The 16413-nt window shown below is 39.7% G+C and overlaps 1 protein-coding gene across 9 annotated transcripts in view; it reads right to left on the bottom strand.

Moving 5' to 3' along the window:
• The window catches only part of LOC112043441 (histone-lysine N-methyltransferase 2C), a 62627-nt gene that overhangs the window by 8918 nt on the left and 37296 nt on the right, over positions 1 to 16413 (bottom strand). For 6 of the 9 annotated variants that reach the window (XM_052884706.1, XM_052884704.1, XM_052884709.1 and 3 more), the window contains 10 exons: positions 15775 to 15858; positions 15142 to 15233; positions 11793 to 11849; positions 8980 to 9294; positions 8593 to 8751; positions 7313 to 8488; positions 7177 to 7236; positions 6928 to 7018; positions 6724 to 6824; positions 403 to 6276 (listed from right to left, as the gene is read on the bottom strand). In XM_052884706.1, the coding sequence (XP_052740666.1) occupies positions 403 to 6276; positions 6724 to 6824; positions 6928 to 7018; positions 7177 to 7236; positions 7313 to 8488; positions 8593 to 8751; positions 8980 to 9294; positions 11793 to 11849; positions 15142 to 15233; positions 15775 to 15858 (8009 nt within the window). The remainder of the gene's footprint in view (positions 1 to 402; positions 6277 to 6723; positions 6825 to 6927; positions 7019 to 7176; positions 7237 to 7312; positions 8489 to 8592; positions 8752 to 8979; positions 9295 to 11792; positions 11850 to 15141; positions 15234 to 15774; positions 15859 to 16413) is intronic. The other 3 variants (XM_052884705.1, XM_052884708.1, XM_052884707.1) reach the window with 3 other exon arrangements.

Below are 16413 nucleotides of genomic sequence, written 5' to 3' on the forward strand. Positions count from 1 at the left end.
TTGCGTCAACGGTACCATTCTTGTCCTACTCACTCCAACGCTAATAATAATCTTTCTATTTTATATTCCTGTTATAGAATGAGAGAGAACTTCCGCATTTTATAAAAGATGAAGTTTTTCAGCTTGTGCTCCTACCATTGAAAAGTTCTAAGTACGGTAGGCTACAATGAAGTTTATACCATTGAGGATTTGGAAGGTTTCGATGTCGAGGGTCCAAAACCTCAAATATCCATAAAGAATTTTTTATATGAATCTGGATATTCATGAGAAATCATGTTCTCAGTCGCCAGTCACATTCTCCTAGCTTTGTGGCACTTGAAAGACTATTAAAGATCAAATTTCAAGCGAAAGGTTGCCTTCTTGACAAATATAGCAAAAATATAATCTTTAGAGAATACTTGCCTTAGGTGCGTGCGAAGCGCAGAAGGCAGTCTTGTTCTTGTAAAACACGCAGTTCTCCTTCACGGCACAACCGACGTGGTACACGCTCCCGCAGCGCACCTTGAAGCATCGCACGGTCGCTCCCAGCCGCCGACACACGGCGCACGTCGCGTTGGAGCCGTTCGCCAGCGCGGAGTCCACGTTCATCAGTGCACCGCTCACTGTCTCGTACACGCCCTCCGACCAAAGAGCACAGTTGAGGTGAACCCATCGGTCGACGTCACAATTCAGTAACCGCGATACACCGTCAGCGACTCCGTCTCCCTGAATGCCACACAATTCACATTTCCTCGAATCTTCGTTAGTGACCGGCATAATCGCTACTCCAGTTCTGAAGACTAACTCCGTCAGTTCTCGATCGGTTGGGCGTTTGTACTTAATCGGTGGACCGATGCAGCCCGGTGACCAAGTTTTGTACCGTGTTCCTCTAAATTTCTCTTTTTCGACGCTTTGATTGCTTTTCTCGTCCGTCTCGATACTTTTTAGGTCGTCATCGAGGGCGCTGACGTCGTCGCCGACTTCCTTCATCAACTCATCATTGTCTAACGAGTCAATGAATGAGAAGTCCATTTTCTCGTCTTTTATGTCAGGTTTAATATCTAACTCATCGGTTTCCATGCTTTCAGTTGAAGCAGTGTCAAAGTCATCTCTGTCTTTTGATAAATTTGTTTCTATATCAGATTTGCTGTCTTCTCTCATGCTCGTTTTTGATTTTCCATCTAAAATAATGTTTGTTGGTCGCCAAGCGAACCTCTCGTAGCACTGTGTACTGCAGAAATATAACTCTGAATCACTATCACACAAGATTTCTTCTGCGTTTCCTTTGTTAGCAGATAAAAGAGGAAATTCTGACGCTTTTGCTCTAACGACAGAATCCAAAATCACAACGTCACAGTGGCGGCAGAATTTTGCCGCTCCATTTAGAATACTTTGAATATCAATCGGCGTCCCTTCCTTGCCATCTTTACCTTTAGATCTGTAGAGACCGAGTTTATGAGACGGCGGAGTGGCCGTCCGTTCTATAATTTGATACGAAGTGGGCGGCGGTATGTGCAATATTCCTGCAAGCTCCTTTAATACACCAAGAATATCTTCTGCTGCACCAGATGTTAGAGTGAGAGTGACCGTAACATTTTCGTTGCTTTCCGTACTACTTGGAGAATCTTCCAATTTTGTTTTAAGCGGAGCTTCGGTGTCTAAAGTTTTCAACGATTTCTGATTATCTTCTTCATCTTTCAATTGGTATAACGAGAGCGGCTTAACTCTTATTGGTATAGGAGCTACTAGAGGTAAATCTGGTGAAACACGCCCTGATAGAGACGATTCTTCGTCCTCTTCATCATCTTCATTATCAATTGGCTTAAGGTATGGGAATCTATCATCATGATCAATATCATATCCCTCCGGACTTGAGCAACTTACTATAGTGTCGGGGGTATCAGTATCTCTCTCTTTACAAATAAAATCAAGTTTCTTGTCCTCAGGATCTTCATCAAATACAATAGGTTGGAATTCTTGATCATAAAATCCTCTTTGTGTTGATGACGCAGGTTTTTCAGGTAGCGGTTCCTCATCTCCAAATGGTTTGGTATTATAATAATCAGCCACGCTCGGTATTTTAGCATTACCAAAGTCACCCAATAAATCACCTTTCAAAATATCGTAATCTTTATTTTTCAGTTTCGTTAAATCTCCGGATCCAAACAACGGACAAACCGCAAAGTTTGTAGTTAAAGCAGGTTCCTGTATTTGCATTGCAGGAAGTAATCTTAGTTGGGCCATCAAGTTATCAATGAAGGTATCGTAATCTTCTTCATATCGCGAACCTTTCCGAGGTCTTTTTTTGGCGTTAACAGCATTCATGTTATTTTCAGCAGCCGCCTTCATATTCAGTTGCATTTGTTTTCTCTTTTTTTGTTGATATTCTCGTCGTTTACGTCTTTTAGCTTCAGATGGAGTTTCTGAGGGATTGATATCTGACGAACTCTCCATAGTAACACTTTCAGGAAACTCCTCTTTCATGGGCTGATCCAATTTACCTTGATCAGAAGCGGTAGAAACGCCGGATGTCGCAGATTGCTGCGAGCTTTCGTCGAGAAGTTCCTTTTTAACGTCCAGTGGTGTAAAAGGACGGTGTATAGGGCTTTGTTGTGGTGGAGCCACTTCTTTCTTTATGGTTTGTTGAAGTTGTTGGTTTTCTATACTTGTAGGATACACAGGTATAGTTTTTATCGTGGGCGAGCATTCTGGTAAAGGGGTTGTTTCTTCTTTATTTATAAATTTCATTGGAGTCTTTCTTACATCCATTAAGGATTGTGTCAAGATCAAGGGGGACATTGCAGATGTAGGGATTGAAGTCTGAATAGGACGATTGGAATAAGGTGAACTTACAGTCGTTATAATATGTCGAGGTGAACTCTTTGGTATTTCCACTTCTTGAGTTAAAGCTAGAGTTGGTGGCGGTATTGCAGGCCTTGCTAACTGAGCTTCCAACGATGGAATAGTACCTAAGGCTGGGGCACTTCTTTGTATTGTAACTGTTCTTTGTGGAACAACTGTTGATGTAGTAGTAGTTGTCTGTAGTAACTGTTTTAATAAAACATTCTGTGACTCATCGTTTCTTTGGTTCGCTGAATTTTGTTGAATTATTTTATTACCTAAATTATCTGTTGCATTTGCAGACATATTGTTAGATTCATCAGTTTCCATTGGTTCAGATTTAACTATAACCGATTCCACACTATGTCTTTTGGTAGGTTGAATATGGCCGACAATGACATCACTCTTTGGTTCGTCAGTTGATTTCGATCGTTTTAGTGGTGAAGTTAGTTGCGTATGTAAAAGTTTCGACGAAGTCACAAAACTAATGGGACCTTGTGCAGGTTTCTGTTGTATTTGCCCCATGCCAGTACTGACAATACTATGTGTCCGAACAGTAACATTAGGAGCAGGTTCTTTATTACCTATGATTGCCCTTGAAGTCATTACCAAAGCTGGCGGTTGACTGGAACTGATATTTTGAGGATTAAATTGTAAATTACTTGTACTTATTTGCCTGGTAGGTTGCAGTAAAGTGTGTCCTAATATACTAGTTGGCAATGATTGTGGTTTAGGATAATTACTAACACTTGTAGTCGTAATATTACTAGAATGCATTAAAGAAGATGTTGAAGGATTATTGTGAATTTTTGATAATGCTGGCATTTGCATCATTTGAGAAGTAATGGTTGTATTATGAGATTCGTCGTTTATATTAAATGTTTGATTGTTTATAAGAGGAGACTGTGCCGGAGATTTCATCATAGGGTTTTGTATTCCCACAGGTGAATTAATAGGTGACACGGTTGGCGACTTTCTTATTTGTCCCATTGTTGACAAGGTATTTAGCCTGGATCCAATCAGTTGAGCTGCACTCATAGGTATTTCTGAGCTGGAATTAGATGTTTGAGGTTTCTCTATTCTTTGTATAGGCGATGGTCGCGAAGTGGATATTTCTACTTTTGATGACGGAAGTAGAGTTTCAAAGTTGACTTGTGTAGGTGCCGTAGCGTCACTGTTTTTTCTCATAACAGTCTGAGTTTCAGTTTTAGGAGTATTAGTATTTAAAGAAGACATTATTGACCGTAATTGCTGTGATACATTTGCCATATTAGAAGTCAACTCAGCTGGTTGTGACAGTGGAGATAATTGCGGTATTGTTGCAGATTGCATAGCAAGCCTTTCAACTTCTCTAGTTGAAAATGGTTGATTTGAATGGTTTGGAATAGGTTCTTGTGATTCCCTACTTTCTTGTTGCTTAGACGCTAGATTTGGATTTAAATTAGGATTTTGAGCTAGCTGTGGAGTAGGTTTTTTAATACTTGCTTGCTTCATACCCAGTCTTTTACTATCATCTGTAATATTTTCCAGAAAACTCAACATATGCTCAAATGATTCTACATGTTTAGGTGCACCTTCTACCGTTTCGGAATGTTCTCGCATAGTTATATCATTTAAATATCTTTCTTGTGAAGGAGTTGGTGACGGTATTGATATCTGAACCGAATCTTGCGTGATATCTGAAGTTATCTGCATATTTGAATCAATTACCATCTCTTTGGTTTGATTTGCTATTGCTTTAATAGTCTTCACTACATTTTCTTCAGAGTTCTTGCCTGTAGAAACTGTATTCGGTATTTGTTGTTCCTGTAGAGTTTTATTGTAAGACAACAACAACTGGTTCTGTAAAGAGTCTTCTGGCTTGTCTTCATCGTCTCCTTCCATAATATTGTCTGGTATTTTTTCAGGTATAGGATCTGGACTCTTTATATCTGCCTTTCCTAGTAAAAGTGGAGTTCGATCTGACATACATAGAGTATGTGGTAACTCTGTTTGTTTACTGATTTCACTTTCGATATCAATGTCTTTGTTTGGTTGAATGGACGATTGTTGATCTTTTAGTTTCATTTCTTGCGATGATATAGAAAGTAAATGCTGGCTGACAGAAGGATTTTGTATATCCGTGTTATGTTCTGAAGTCACTGTGCTATCTGGTGATGCAGCATCATCTTGAAATATTTTTGCAGGCAAAGTAGCATCATGTGTTACTGATAAGCTTGAAAGTTTTGTGTTGGATAGTGACAATGCCATTGGCTTTTCTATAGTTTTCACAATCTTTTGTTTTACTTGTGGCTGAGTTAAAATGGAAACTGGTACCCTAGATGTACCTGCAATTGTGTTTGAGGTAGCAAGAGTAATGACTGGATTCATATTGACATTTTTTGCGACATTAGATGATATTACACTAATTACGGAATTCATGGGCTTAGGCATAGATTGAGATGACATGTTTACAGTCAGCGGAGGATTAGTTATGTTCAAAGGCACTTTCTTCATTTGGGGCTTAGGTATACCAGAAGCATGACCAGTGACGTTAGCTATTGGTACGGAAAGATTTTTTAAAACGGGTACTGAAATAGTTTGATTAGCAATTGACACAGACGCAACTGTAGCTTGCGACACTTCATTCAATATTTTAGTATTTGTATGTGGTGAAAGCACAGTAGCGCTCAACACCGGTAAACGCGAGAGTGCCGAACCTTGAGTTGCTATTTTATATTGCTGCATATTGGATGACGGTTGTTTCGCGGGCGCTAAACTTATTACTGCCACAGTTTTAGTCGTTGTTTCTGTGCGCGTCGGAGGTTTATCTTGAAAAGTCTCTTCCTCAACTTCATCTTCCGGCTTACCACTGTCAATCAGTTCCTCAAAATCTTCTTCTGTAGCTATTCGCTCTTCTGGTGATATAGCACCAGGTTCTACTACAACTATATCATCATCATCCAACTGGTCGACGAAATCTTGCATGTCTTCGTCGTCATCATCTTTGGAAAAGCTCATACGAGCAGAATCATCTGATGCACTCGAATATTCAACACTGCCTGAAGAATATAGAACATATTTCCTCGCGTCACTCGTTTCGCCGATATCATCGGAACGGGTTTCACTGCCGGGAGCGCCAGTCTTTCCCGCAAACCTCGGTCGAGGAGGCGTACGTCTTTTTAGTATGGAGACTTTATTTATATGAGTAGTGCGTCGCCGATCGTCTTCTTTTGTTGGCCACACTGGAGCACCACCAAAGAGACCGGGTTTGAAGTATCTGTATCCTGGGGGAAATGGTGCCATGTGGTGGTGGTGATGGTTGCCTCCGCCATGCTCGTGGTGGGGTGCTGGCGAAGCGGCAGGCGACGCAGATGGAGTGGGTGTACGAGCCACGTGAGGTGATCGTGACAGTGAAGGAGAGGCGGGCGCACCACCCATAGGACTGTATTGTTGTCTTTGAAGGATTTGTTGACGCTGTAACAATAAATATTATAGTTTAAATGCTGTCGCATTTTAGCACTCAAACTTGACTATTTCTACCATTGTTCTCTTATAATAAAAGGACGCGCAATCATGTAGAAAATTTTACTTAAAAACTGGCTAATTTTCTTGGCTTCGGCATTTTTAGAATTATTGGTAAAGAAAATTATACCTAATTGCCTTTAAATATAGTCCATCCAATATTCAATAAAATCCCAAATTCAGAGCAAATTCAACCTTAAGGCAAATGCGACTACTTGAATTGAGTGCCAAGAAGTTGTGTTTGGCACTCATTCAGTGGGGACGTTTTTCGCTGATTGTGCATCCACTTTTATATAGGAGATCAATGATTTCTACTTCATTATTTTCGTATTGAATAAATATTGTGTATTGACAGATTCAAATATATTTATCAACGGTTTAATAGTTGTTAACACTTACAGTCATTTCATTTGCGGAATTCCCAGGTGACGGCAGAGGTTGCGGACTACCGAGCGGTGAAGTCTGTTGGCGTCCCACAAAAGGTACACCAACACGCATTCCTAAAAAAATAACAACATTAGCAGTTGTTTTTCACCATTAAATCACAACTCTAATATCGTAGATAGATTTTGTTTTTAAAAAAAATATTATATATTTTTAAACCTTGCTGATGATGTGGTGGCCGAGCAAAACGTGTAGGTAAAGGTGAACACCCAGGTGTTGGTCGAGAAAATCTTCCGGTTGTATAATCATTCTAAAAACAAAATAAGACATTTTTAAAGATAAAAATTACTCAAAATTGCGGCCGGTTGTCAATGTAAAATGCTGACAATAGTTTCACAGAGTAGCCGCCAGTTTTTTTTTTCAAGTTTATTTGTAAATAATAATTTCTTCATTAAAAATATTACTTACGTTTTGTAGTTGTGGTGAATGCGAAGCAACAGGACTCTGTATTTGTGATTGTTGATAAATCTGAAAACAAGAAGAGATTATTAAAAACGTAATTTTAATTTAATAAAATATATGTTAAAGTTTACGAACAAGTTACCTGTGGACTGCGGCTAGGCGTAGGCAGTTGTGGACTTGTTCTCTGAGCTTGAAATTGATGTATAAAATGTTGCGGAGACATTGACGATTGTATCGGCGATTGTTGGGTATGCATCGGCGACTGTTGTAAATGCATCGGTGATTGTTGAGAATGCATTGGACTTTGTTGATGGTGCATCGGGCTCTGTTGCGGATGCATTGGACTCTGTTGAGGATGCATCGGGCTTTGTTGCGGATGTATCGGACTTTGCTGCGGATGCATAGGACTTTGCTGCGGATGCATCGGACTTTGCTGCGGATGCATCGGACTCTGTTGCGGATGCATCGGGGAGTGTTGAGTGGTCATTTGATTTTGGGAATGCATAGGACTCTGTTGATGTATAGGTGATTGCTGCGGATGCATCGGGCTTTGTTGTGGATGCATCGGACTCTGTTGCGGCAAACTAGACGTCTGTTGAACGTGCATCGGCGACTGTTGAGAATGCATCGGCGACTGCTGAGTGTGGTGAGGTGACTGCGTCGACGAATGCAATGGAGATTGTGACGTATGGTGGAGTGGAGACTGTTGAGAATGCAATGGGGACTGCATCGGTGACGCCATCGGGTGAAGAGGGGACTGGGGAGCCAGAGAGTGAAGGGGTGACTGTGAATGAGGAGATTGAACATGTAGCGGCGACATGACCGGCCTCTGGTTTGAGGGGCGCGGAGTCTGGTTTCCCACGGGCATGCTGTTTCGGACGTTAGCCATCTGTTGTTGATTGAACTGCACTATGCCGCTCACTGACTGCGGCCTCTCTTGCACTCCGGACAGTTGGCGGACCAGCTGTTGTTGCGGGGACCCAGTCTGCTCGATGACTAACGTTCGTGCTCCTTGTAAGATCCTTCCCTGACTGTTGAGGGGCGACGTGACTAAACCTATCCTCTGTTGAGGCAGCGGTTGCCCGTCCGAACCGAGCACGGTTTGTTGTGTTCGTATCAACGTTTGCTGCTGTATTGTGGTACCTTGCAATCCTATTTGCATGGGTCTGTTTAAAGTGGTCTGCTGTTGCATTTGTTGACCTTGGTTTATATTCTGATTTTGTTGAGCAAATACAGTTTGATTTGATATCTGCTGTTGATTTATAATTGTTTGTTGTGCCATCTGGGGGTTTAGTTGACGCTGTTTTGTTTCGTACTCCTGTAGAAATAATAATATTAAGTAAAAAGTTGAAACGCAAACATACAATCAAAATCTAAAACTATATTTAGCATTACTCAAACTGTAGAGAAATATATTATTACCTGAATGAGCATACTGTGCTGTCTGGCTTGCTTCCTAGCAGCTTCCAAGTGCTTCTGTAACGCCTGTTGTTCAGTCGACACTCGCTGGAGTTCCGCAGCGTCGTTCGGCATCAGCTCGTTCCCTGATTTTCTAAGTTGACGCTGCTTACTATTCAGTGACTGAAAAAAGAATGCGCACAGTGTAGGAGACGGCGGTAAAATGATTCGCATTCTAGCACCCGGTTAGTATACATCGACATTCGGTTAACACAGGTGCCCACTGCCCGGATTCATACCTGGAATAGAAAATGACCGCGAAGTGGAGGACGCAAACACGCGACTACGAAGCGCACGAACACAGAAGCGGACTACGGGAGACACCGCGGCGCGCGGGCGGTGCGCACTCACCTTGCGGATCTTGCGCAGCTTCTGCACCTCCTGCTCGTAGTAGCGCAGCTGGTCGGACGCGAACGTGTTGTAGGCGGCCAGCCACTGCTCGTAGGCCAGGCGCGCGTGCTGGTCGGCCTCGCTGGCGGCGCGCTCGGGCGGCGGCGGCGGCTGCGGCGGCGCGGCCGCGGCGAACAGCGGCACGGCGGGCGGCGGCGGCGCTGGCGCCACGGCCGGCGGCGGGCCCGCGCTCCACTCGCCCCCCTCGCGCTCCTGCTCGCGCTTCTCCTGCTCCAACAGCTCCTCCAGAAGCAACGGTTGCTCCTGGTTTACGTTCTGACGGTTAAATGTCTGCTTTCACATCGCTCCTCGACTAGAGCCGACCGTCGACCCTCGATCGTCGGCCGACAACTTTCTCACGTCTCGTCGTTCGGTGGTTAATCGTTGAGAGAGCGATGTGTCAGTCGTGTATCGAGTTTAGCACTTCGGTTGGCAATTCTGATTTTTTCAGATTTTATTAATGTATTTTGGAGGGGATTTTCATCTAAACACATTTATCTAGTTCTTTTTACCGACAAACGTAAATAATTTCATAAACAAAATTACTTTAAATGCTAGAAAACAAATAGAAGGTGCAGTTTATAAGACGGCCGACAGTTCTAATGCTACACGGTGCGAAATTTACGTTTACAATATTTCTATGGCAAAATAACAATAAAACAAATTAATGCTGTGTAAATGTTTGTGTAAACCACTACTTTTTAGGATTGTCGCCTGAGTTAAACATTTTACGTCATTAGCAATCATTATTAGTAAATATTCAATTAAATATTATTATTAAATTACTTTCCATATTCGATTTACGTTAATTTTTATTTCATAATTGAATGAACTACTGTGAGTTGACTTTTAAATATCGGTAGATGTATTACCCGTAACCATTGATTTCATGATCTTCCACCACCGGGATCCGATTGATAAGCGAAAAAGATGCTTTCCTCTGTCGAATTATGTCAACCATGTATTATAATCTAAGTTGTTTATTTTAATGTAACATTCTTATATTAGTGTGATGTTAGGATAGATGCTGAAAAGGAATAAAGGTTAGTATTTATGCATGCGTGCGGCGAGCAAGCTGAGAAAAAGCTCTAACTACGAGGTGATTAGTAGTGACAAGGCCCTCTACAGCAAAACCAACGATTTGAATCATAACCGTAACAAACGTTAAGGTTAATCGCTTGTCAGAGACACGATGCCTTTGTATGTCACGTGACAAAGTTTCTTTACAACCTTTATGTCGTCTCGATGGCCTCACTTTTTGTTCATATGTACCATACACATGAACCCCTTCAGAAGTAAATCGAGGGAACCATTCTATGGAGGATGGAGAAATATGGTAGGAAGGTACAGGTTAAGTAAGTAAATAACAGAATACATAACAAAATATAACACTTTTTCTTTCCTATATCTTTATAGTTGCAATGGAAATCTATAACTGGATATTTGGACGTGCATTTTGTGTTATTTAGCCGTGAATAGTTTACTTTGCGTTTCAATAAATCAATATTTTCTCTATAACATAATTTAGAATACAGCTTCTACTTGTGTGCTTAGGGCAGATTTAATAGTGCTTAACAAGTTGTCCTAATATCTAATATGTTGGCTTACTATACGTAAACATAACAAAATCATTAAGGTCAGCAACTATCAAATAATAGGGTTAAATGAAAAATGCACAAAAGTGCAGCTAAAAGACTAATGAGTCTCTAGAAGACTTGCAAGTTAGTGAAACTAAAGTAAATGTTTATTTTAAGAACTTGGGAAAGCTGGATTTTGGAACTGGGATAATTAAATCAAAAACTATTCTTAAAATTCGTAAAATTCGTAAAATTTTTCTTTTGAAAATTCAAATAAATATATAATTGGGAAATACGAATTTAACCTTCTATAAGAAATGTAATTTTGCAAGTTTTTTCACGCAAGTACTTGAGGTGAAAAAGGTAAGAGGACATTATCTACGGTATCTCCAATGTACCTTTTTCACGCAAGTTATTGATTGAGGTAAAAAAGCTAAGAGAACACTGTCTACGGTATCTCCAATGTATCTCTATAGCTTTAATACGAGTAGAATTTTTTTACAATATTAAGTAGTTTAACCTGAATAACCGTTTTGTGATTGTGAGCTGTACCTAACTAAAGTTATTATAATCAAGATAAGAGATAATATGCAAAATTATGACGAACTTAAGACGGTACTGCATGATAAAATACCTAAAAGTTTGTTTCTTGGCTATCGCACGTTTTGCGAACGTTTGTCCCGCGACAACGCTCTGTACACACAACGTTAACGATGCAATCTCTTAGCGTCAAGCACTCGTATGATCACAATAAGGATTTTCCCAAAATTGTAGATGCTTTTTTTTCTTTTACGTAATTTTAGTCTAGGAAATTTTATATAGTTTCTCTTTTCTATAGTACATTTCCTCGTTGGAATCTATTTTGTTGTTTGTACGCCGCCAATCGCAGCGTTTCCACAACAGTGTACATATAACATTGCAGTAGATAGGCGACGAATGTAAGCAGCGTCGACGCCGGAAAAACGCCGGCGCTGAAAAATCTTTAGCAAGGTGACGCTCCTTGCATTTTTCATCGCGTCAATTTGGTTTTTTTTGTCGTCACTTTGGTTTTTTTCGTCACTTTGGTTTTTTTCGCCACTTAGGTTTTTTTCTCGTCACTTTGGTTTTTTTCGGATTTGTTAGTAAAGGGATAAACTAAGGGGGATGTAAAGGGGGGCACAGTGAGGGTGGTGTAAGGTGTAGGGCATAGTTCGGTACCTGCAGCAGCAGCGGGCGGCGGTGCAGCCAGTCGCCCCAGTCCGCGTCAAAGGGCGCCTGCACACCCCCCATGCAACAACACGCCTGTATACTCCGCGACCACAGCGCACTACCACGACTCAGTCTCTCTTTCATGCTACCGGCATGTTACAAACCCAACCCTTTTGTTTTTTTTTTAATAGAGTGTATTTTAACGAAATAGTTCATTAAATCTGCACTTTTAAGATTTCTTCTCCAAATACGCGAAAAGTCTGTGGTAAGAATAGGTCAGCCATTAGTTCAACGGCCGAGAATTGCACCCTAGATTTAGAATATGGATTTTTTCGTGGTATTGACAGACCTGTTACTATAGTATTCCAAAGATTTTGTAATAGTAATGGACCAGCTATTAGACTCGACTTTTGGCATATTTTGATATAACTACTGCAATTTAAGTTATTCATTAGGACCCATTGATGGCAATTAGTTTAACCAATTTATCAAACAATAGTTTCTTTTAATTATTTACTCTTTTTCAAAATGTTCTTCATGTAAAAGGTATTATAGAACATTTTCGAAATGCTAGTGTATTCCGTAGGTTCGATTTCGATAGCACATTTTAACGAACTATTCCATTACACTCAACAAGTACGAAAGTGAGGCTGGTACTATAATTATACCCATGCAATATTAGTCTCTGATACTTGTTATTAATAAAACAAGCGATGTTTTTGTATATACCATTCGTTTGACATGTATTTACATTTTGTTACTGAACCTCCACCAAAAGTATGGACGATTTAATATTGCTCTGGATATGTTTACATCAATCGAAGTCATATAAATTGGCGATGCGGTCACAAATAGAAGCGGACAAATCACATGTACCGGGATGATATTTAAAAATCTTTTCCGACAACGAAAAGACCAAAAATATAATCCTAGTCTCGGTCGCATACATTTAAAGCTTTTAATTCAGTTCGCTTTATAAAATCTACACGTCAAAGCGAATTCAGACCAAAAAAAAAAACAATTTACAGATAAAATATTACGACATGCACAACATTAATAAAAAAATATCCTCCAAGACAAATATTTATATTATAAATTTTAAAATAATGCATTTATTAGTATTTAAAGACAGTTTTTAATTTTATTCATAACTTTTTAAAAAGATTTATTTATGCAGTAAAGACATTTATTGGCTTTAATATTTTCTAGTCAAATACCCCTCTCATTCTGAAAGGAGAAATACCCCTCTCATTCTGAAAGGAGAAATACCCCTCTCATTCTGAAAGGAGAAATACCCCTCTCATTCTGAAAGGAGACTTATAAGACAAAATTGTATGGTAGAAAATCGCTACCATATAGTGCGACCACGCCATTTACGCTCTTTTACTTATTAATTAACGTATTTTTTTTTAAAGTTGCCGTACTATAGCAATCTATTGCAATTGCCTAGAGAATACATATTTTTACAGTTGATAATTATCTTAATGACTTTCTACATGGGATAATTAAAGGCAACAAATGTCTTGAATATGTTACATAAGGGATTTCAGAAGATATCTCGTACAAGTGACTAATGCAAGCAGCAGTATTGATATTTTCTGTGAAATTGATTGTATGTATATTTTATAAGATTTCCTATTTTGAGCCATTTAAAATATTTATTAATACCTGACAGATAAAATGAAACCACTATATTATATAAAAAAAACAACCCTATTTCAAGAAACAATTTTATATTATTTTTAAATATTTTTTGACAATACGAGCCAAAACGCTGTTGGCCCTGATTGTCTAAATTTTATAGTTTCACTAGCGGACGCCCGCGACTTCGTCCGCGTAAATTTCGATGTCAACTTTACTACTACCCCTACCCTACCCTACTCCTACCCTACCCTACCCCTACCCTACCCCTACCCTACCACTACCCGAACCCTACCCTACCCCAAACCTACCCCTACCTTACCTACACCGTGCCCCTACCCTCCCCGTACCCCTAATCTCCCCGTACCCTATCCCACTCGTACCCCTATCTCACGCCTATCCTACCACTTCCCTATCCTACCCGTACCTCTACCCTACCCTATAATTTCTCTATCTTACTCCTACCCTTAGCAAAATCGGTCCAGTCCTTCGAGAGTGGTGGTATGACCAAGGGAAATAGAGACTTCTATGCTAATAATAGAAAGACTTCTATGCTAAAGATGTAAAGTTCGTGTGGTTGTAGGAGGTAATCTCTGGATATACTGGACCGATTTGGAAAATTGTTTTACCAATAGAAAGCTACGTTATTTGCGAGTGTCAAAGGCTATGTTTGATCCCCATATTCACACGGGAACGGGAACTACGTAAATGAAAGCACCGGGCGTCATATTTCTGCGTCTTTAGCGGAATTTCTGCGTCTTTTAGAAATTTTGTATTATCTCCGAAACTATTTAAGTAATTAACATACTGTAAAGGGCAAATCTTATCTCCATAATATCCTTGTGATTATTAAATAATTTATTTTAATAAGGATTAAAGTTTAGTTGTATAAATAATGACATAAACCTAAGTATATAAAATTAATAATTTTTAAAACACAAAAGGTCTTATATCTGCTAATATATAGAAGATAGATATATGGTGTCGCGGACTTTTTTGTAGAACTTTTAAAGGTACATAAAGTCTCCATACATTAATTTCAATTTTACGCAATAGTTAAGGCAGCGCATGCGAATAAGTCTGTTTAAGAGGATTTTCAGTCCGACCTGTATGACAAAAACTGTGATAACTCGGCTAATATATATGATACCAATATAAAATATAGCCTATAGCACTCCCCGATAATGTAGCATTCTACTGGTGAAAGAATTTTTAAAATCGGACCAGTAGTTCCGAAGATTACCCCATTTAAAAAATGTGACAAACTTACAAACTTTACCTCTTTATAATATTAGTATAGAAGTATAGATGATGTCACGGACATTAGTGTTTATATGACATCATGAAACTGAAATTAACCTTAAACGGTTTAGCGTTTGACAAAATTATTAGCTGTTAATTAGTTGATATTTTCGTTTAAGACAGCGTTTTTGACGTTTGGAAAAATTTAATAAATACATAATTTTAAATTAAGTTTATTAATCTTATGAGTTTTATTAATTGATATCAATATATTTCTGACCCATTGATTCCATGTACTACAAGAATTTAATATTGTTTGTATTAAATTTGATATGTCAAGTATCCTATTCTGTAACTGTCAATGATTGTATGTAGCAAGAAATTATTATTAATATATTTTTTTTGTACTGCTTGCATTAGTAAAGGATAGTGGGTGTGGGGTAGTGGGTGTGGGGTAGCAGCGAGCTGCACGTACCTGTAACTGCGGGTAGGGCGGCGGCGGCGGCGCGCGCAGGCCGGGGTAGGGCGGCGGGGGAGCGCTGCGGACTCCTGGTGCACCAGGGTTCGCTGCAATTAAAAAAGGAAATTAATATAAATGATGATTTTTAAAAAGAGGTATGAATAAAAAAAAATTCAAAGCCTCAGTAGCTCAACGGTAAAAGCAGTTGGACTCATCACCGACACCGTGGGGTGGTGGTTCGTAGATTATTTTCCAAGGTGGTTTTTTGTTTTTGTTTTCTTCTCATTGAGCACTAAGTTATTAGCTTCAAACCAATGTACTACTTTTTTGAGAGAGTTATTTACATCGTGATAATTTATTTCTCCTGTATTAATTTCAAACGTAAGTGATGTGTCATCTGCAAACAAAACTATCTCATAATTATCCTTGTCAACATAAGGTCATTAATAAAAATGTTAAAAAGAAATGGCCCTAGTATATATCCTTGAGGAACCCCTAGGTTAGGACATCAATGGAAATCAGTCTACCAGGTCTGTTGTAGACCCGGTAGACTGATTTCCATTGATATCTACTTTCTGAATTCTATAGTGTGATAGTCCTTATGTAATTAGTCTGAGATATTAGTCAAAATAAAATAGATGTAGTTACCAGTAAGCGCGGAAACGGCGAGCGGCGCGTCCTGTCGCAGCGAGGTGGGCGCTAGCTGTCGGGCCGCGGCCACCATACCGCGCGCTGTCAAATGTTAACAAGACAGTTGCAGAAACAGAAAAACTTATGGTTTACAATTTTTATATAGTCGTACATACAGTGAAAGATTTTTCTGCTTTTCAAGGTGCCTGGTAGAAATGGCAGAATTGTGATGAGATGCTATACTGATATTATATTTAAGTTCTGTTTGATAACCAATAATAATTCTGAAACAATATTCATCGCCAAATGGTAAATGTGACATTTGGGCGCGGAAACTAACGCCGTCGTGGCGTAATGGAGTTTTCCTCTGTGCGCGCAGAACTTTCAGTCGCGTAATGCGCCGCACGATGTGTCAGGGGCAATTGGAAAACCGAACGTTCCAAGCGGGACGATCCGCGTGGCTACAATAATGACCACACCGACCGGAGTACGGGCAGCATAGAAAGTGCCACAAACGGGACTTGGCTTAGACCATTAAAAATAATGGACCTGTTTCGCACCCAAATTCACCAACAAAAAAGTCTGTCATTTTTTGAAGGGGACGAGGTAAACTCACACATCGAAAACATTTAACACCATTATGTATATTCTGTGTCC

The sequence above is a fragment of the Bicyclus anynana genome, chromosome 12 (assembly GCF_947172395.1).
Source record: "Bicyclus anynana chromosome 12, ilBicAnyn1.1, whole genome shotgun sequence".
NCBI classification, from domain to species: Eukaryota; Metazoa; Arthropoda; class Insecta; order Lepidoptera; family Nymphalidae; genus Bicyclus; species Bicyclus anynana.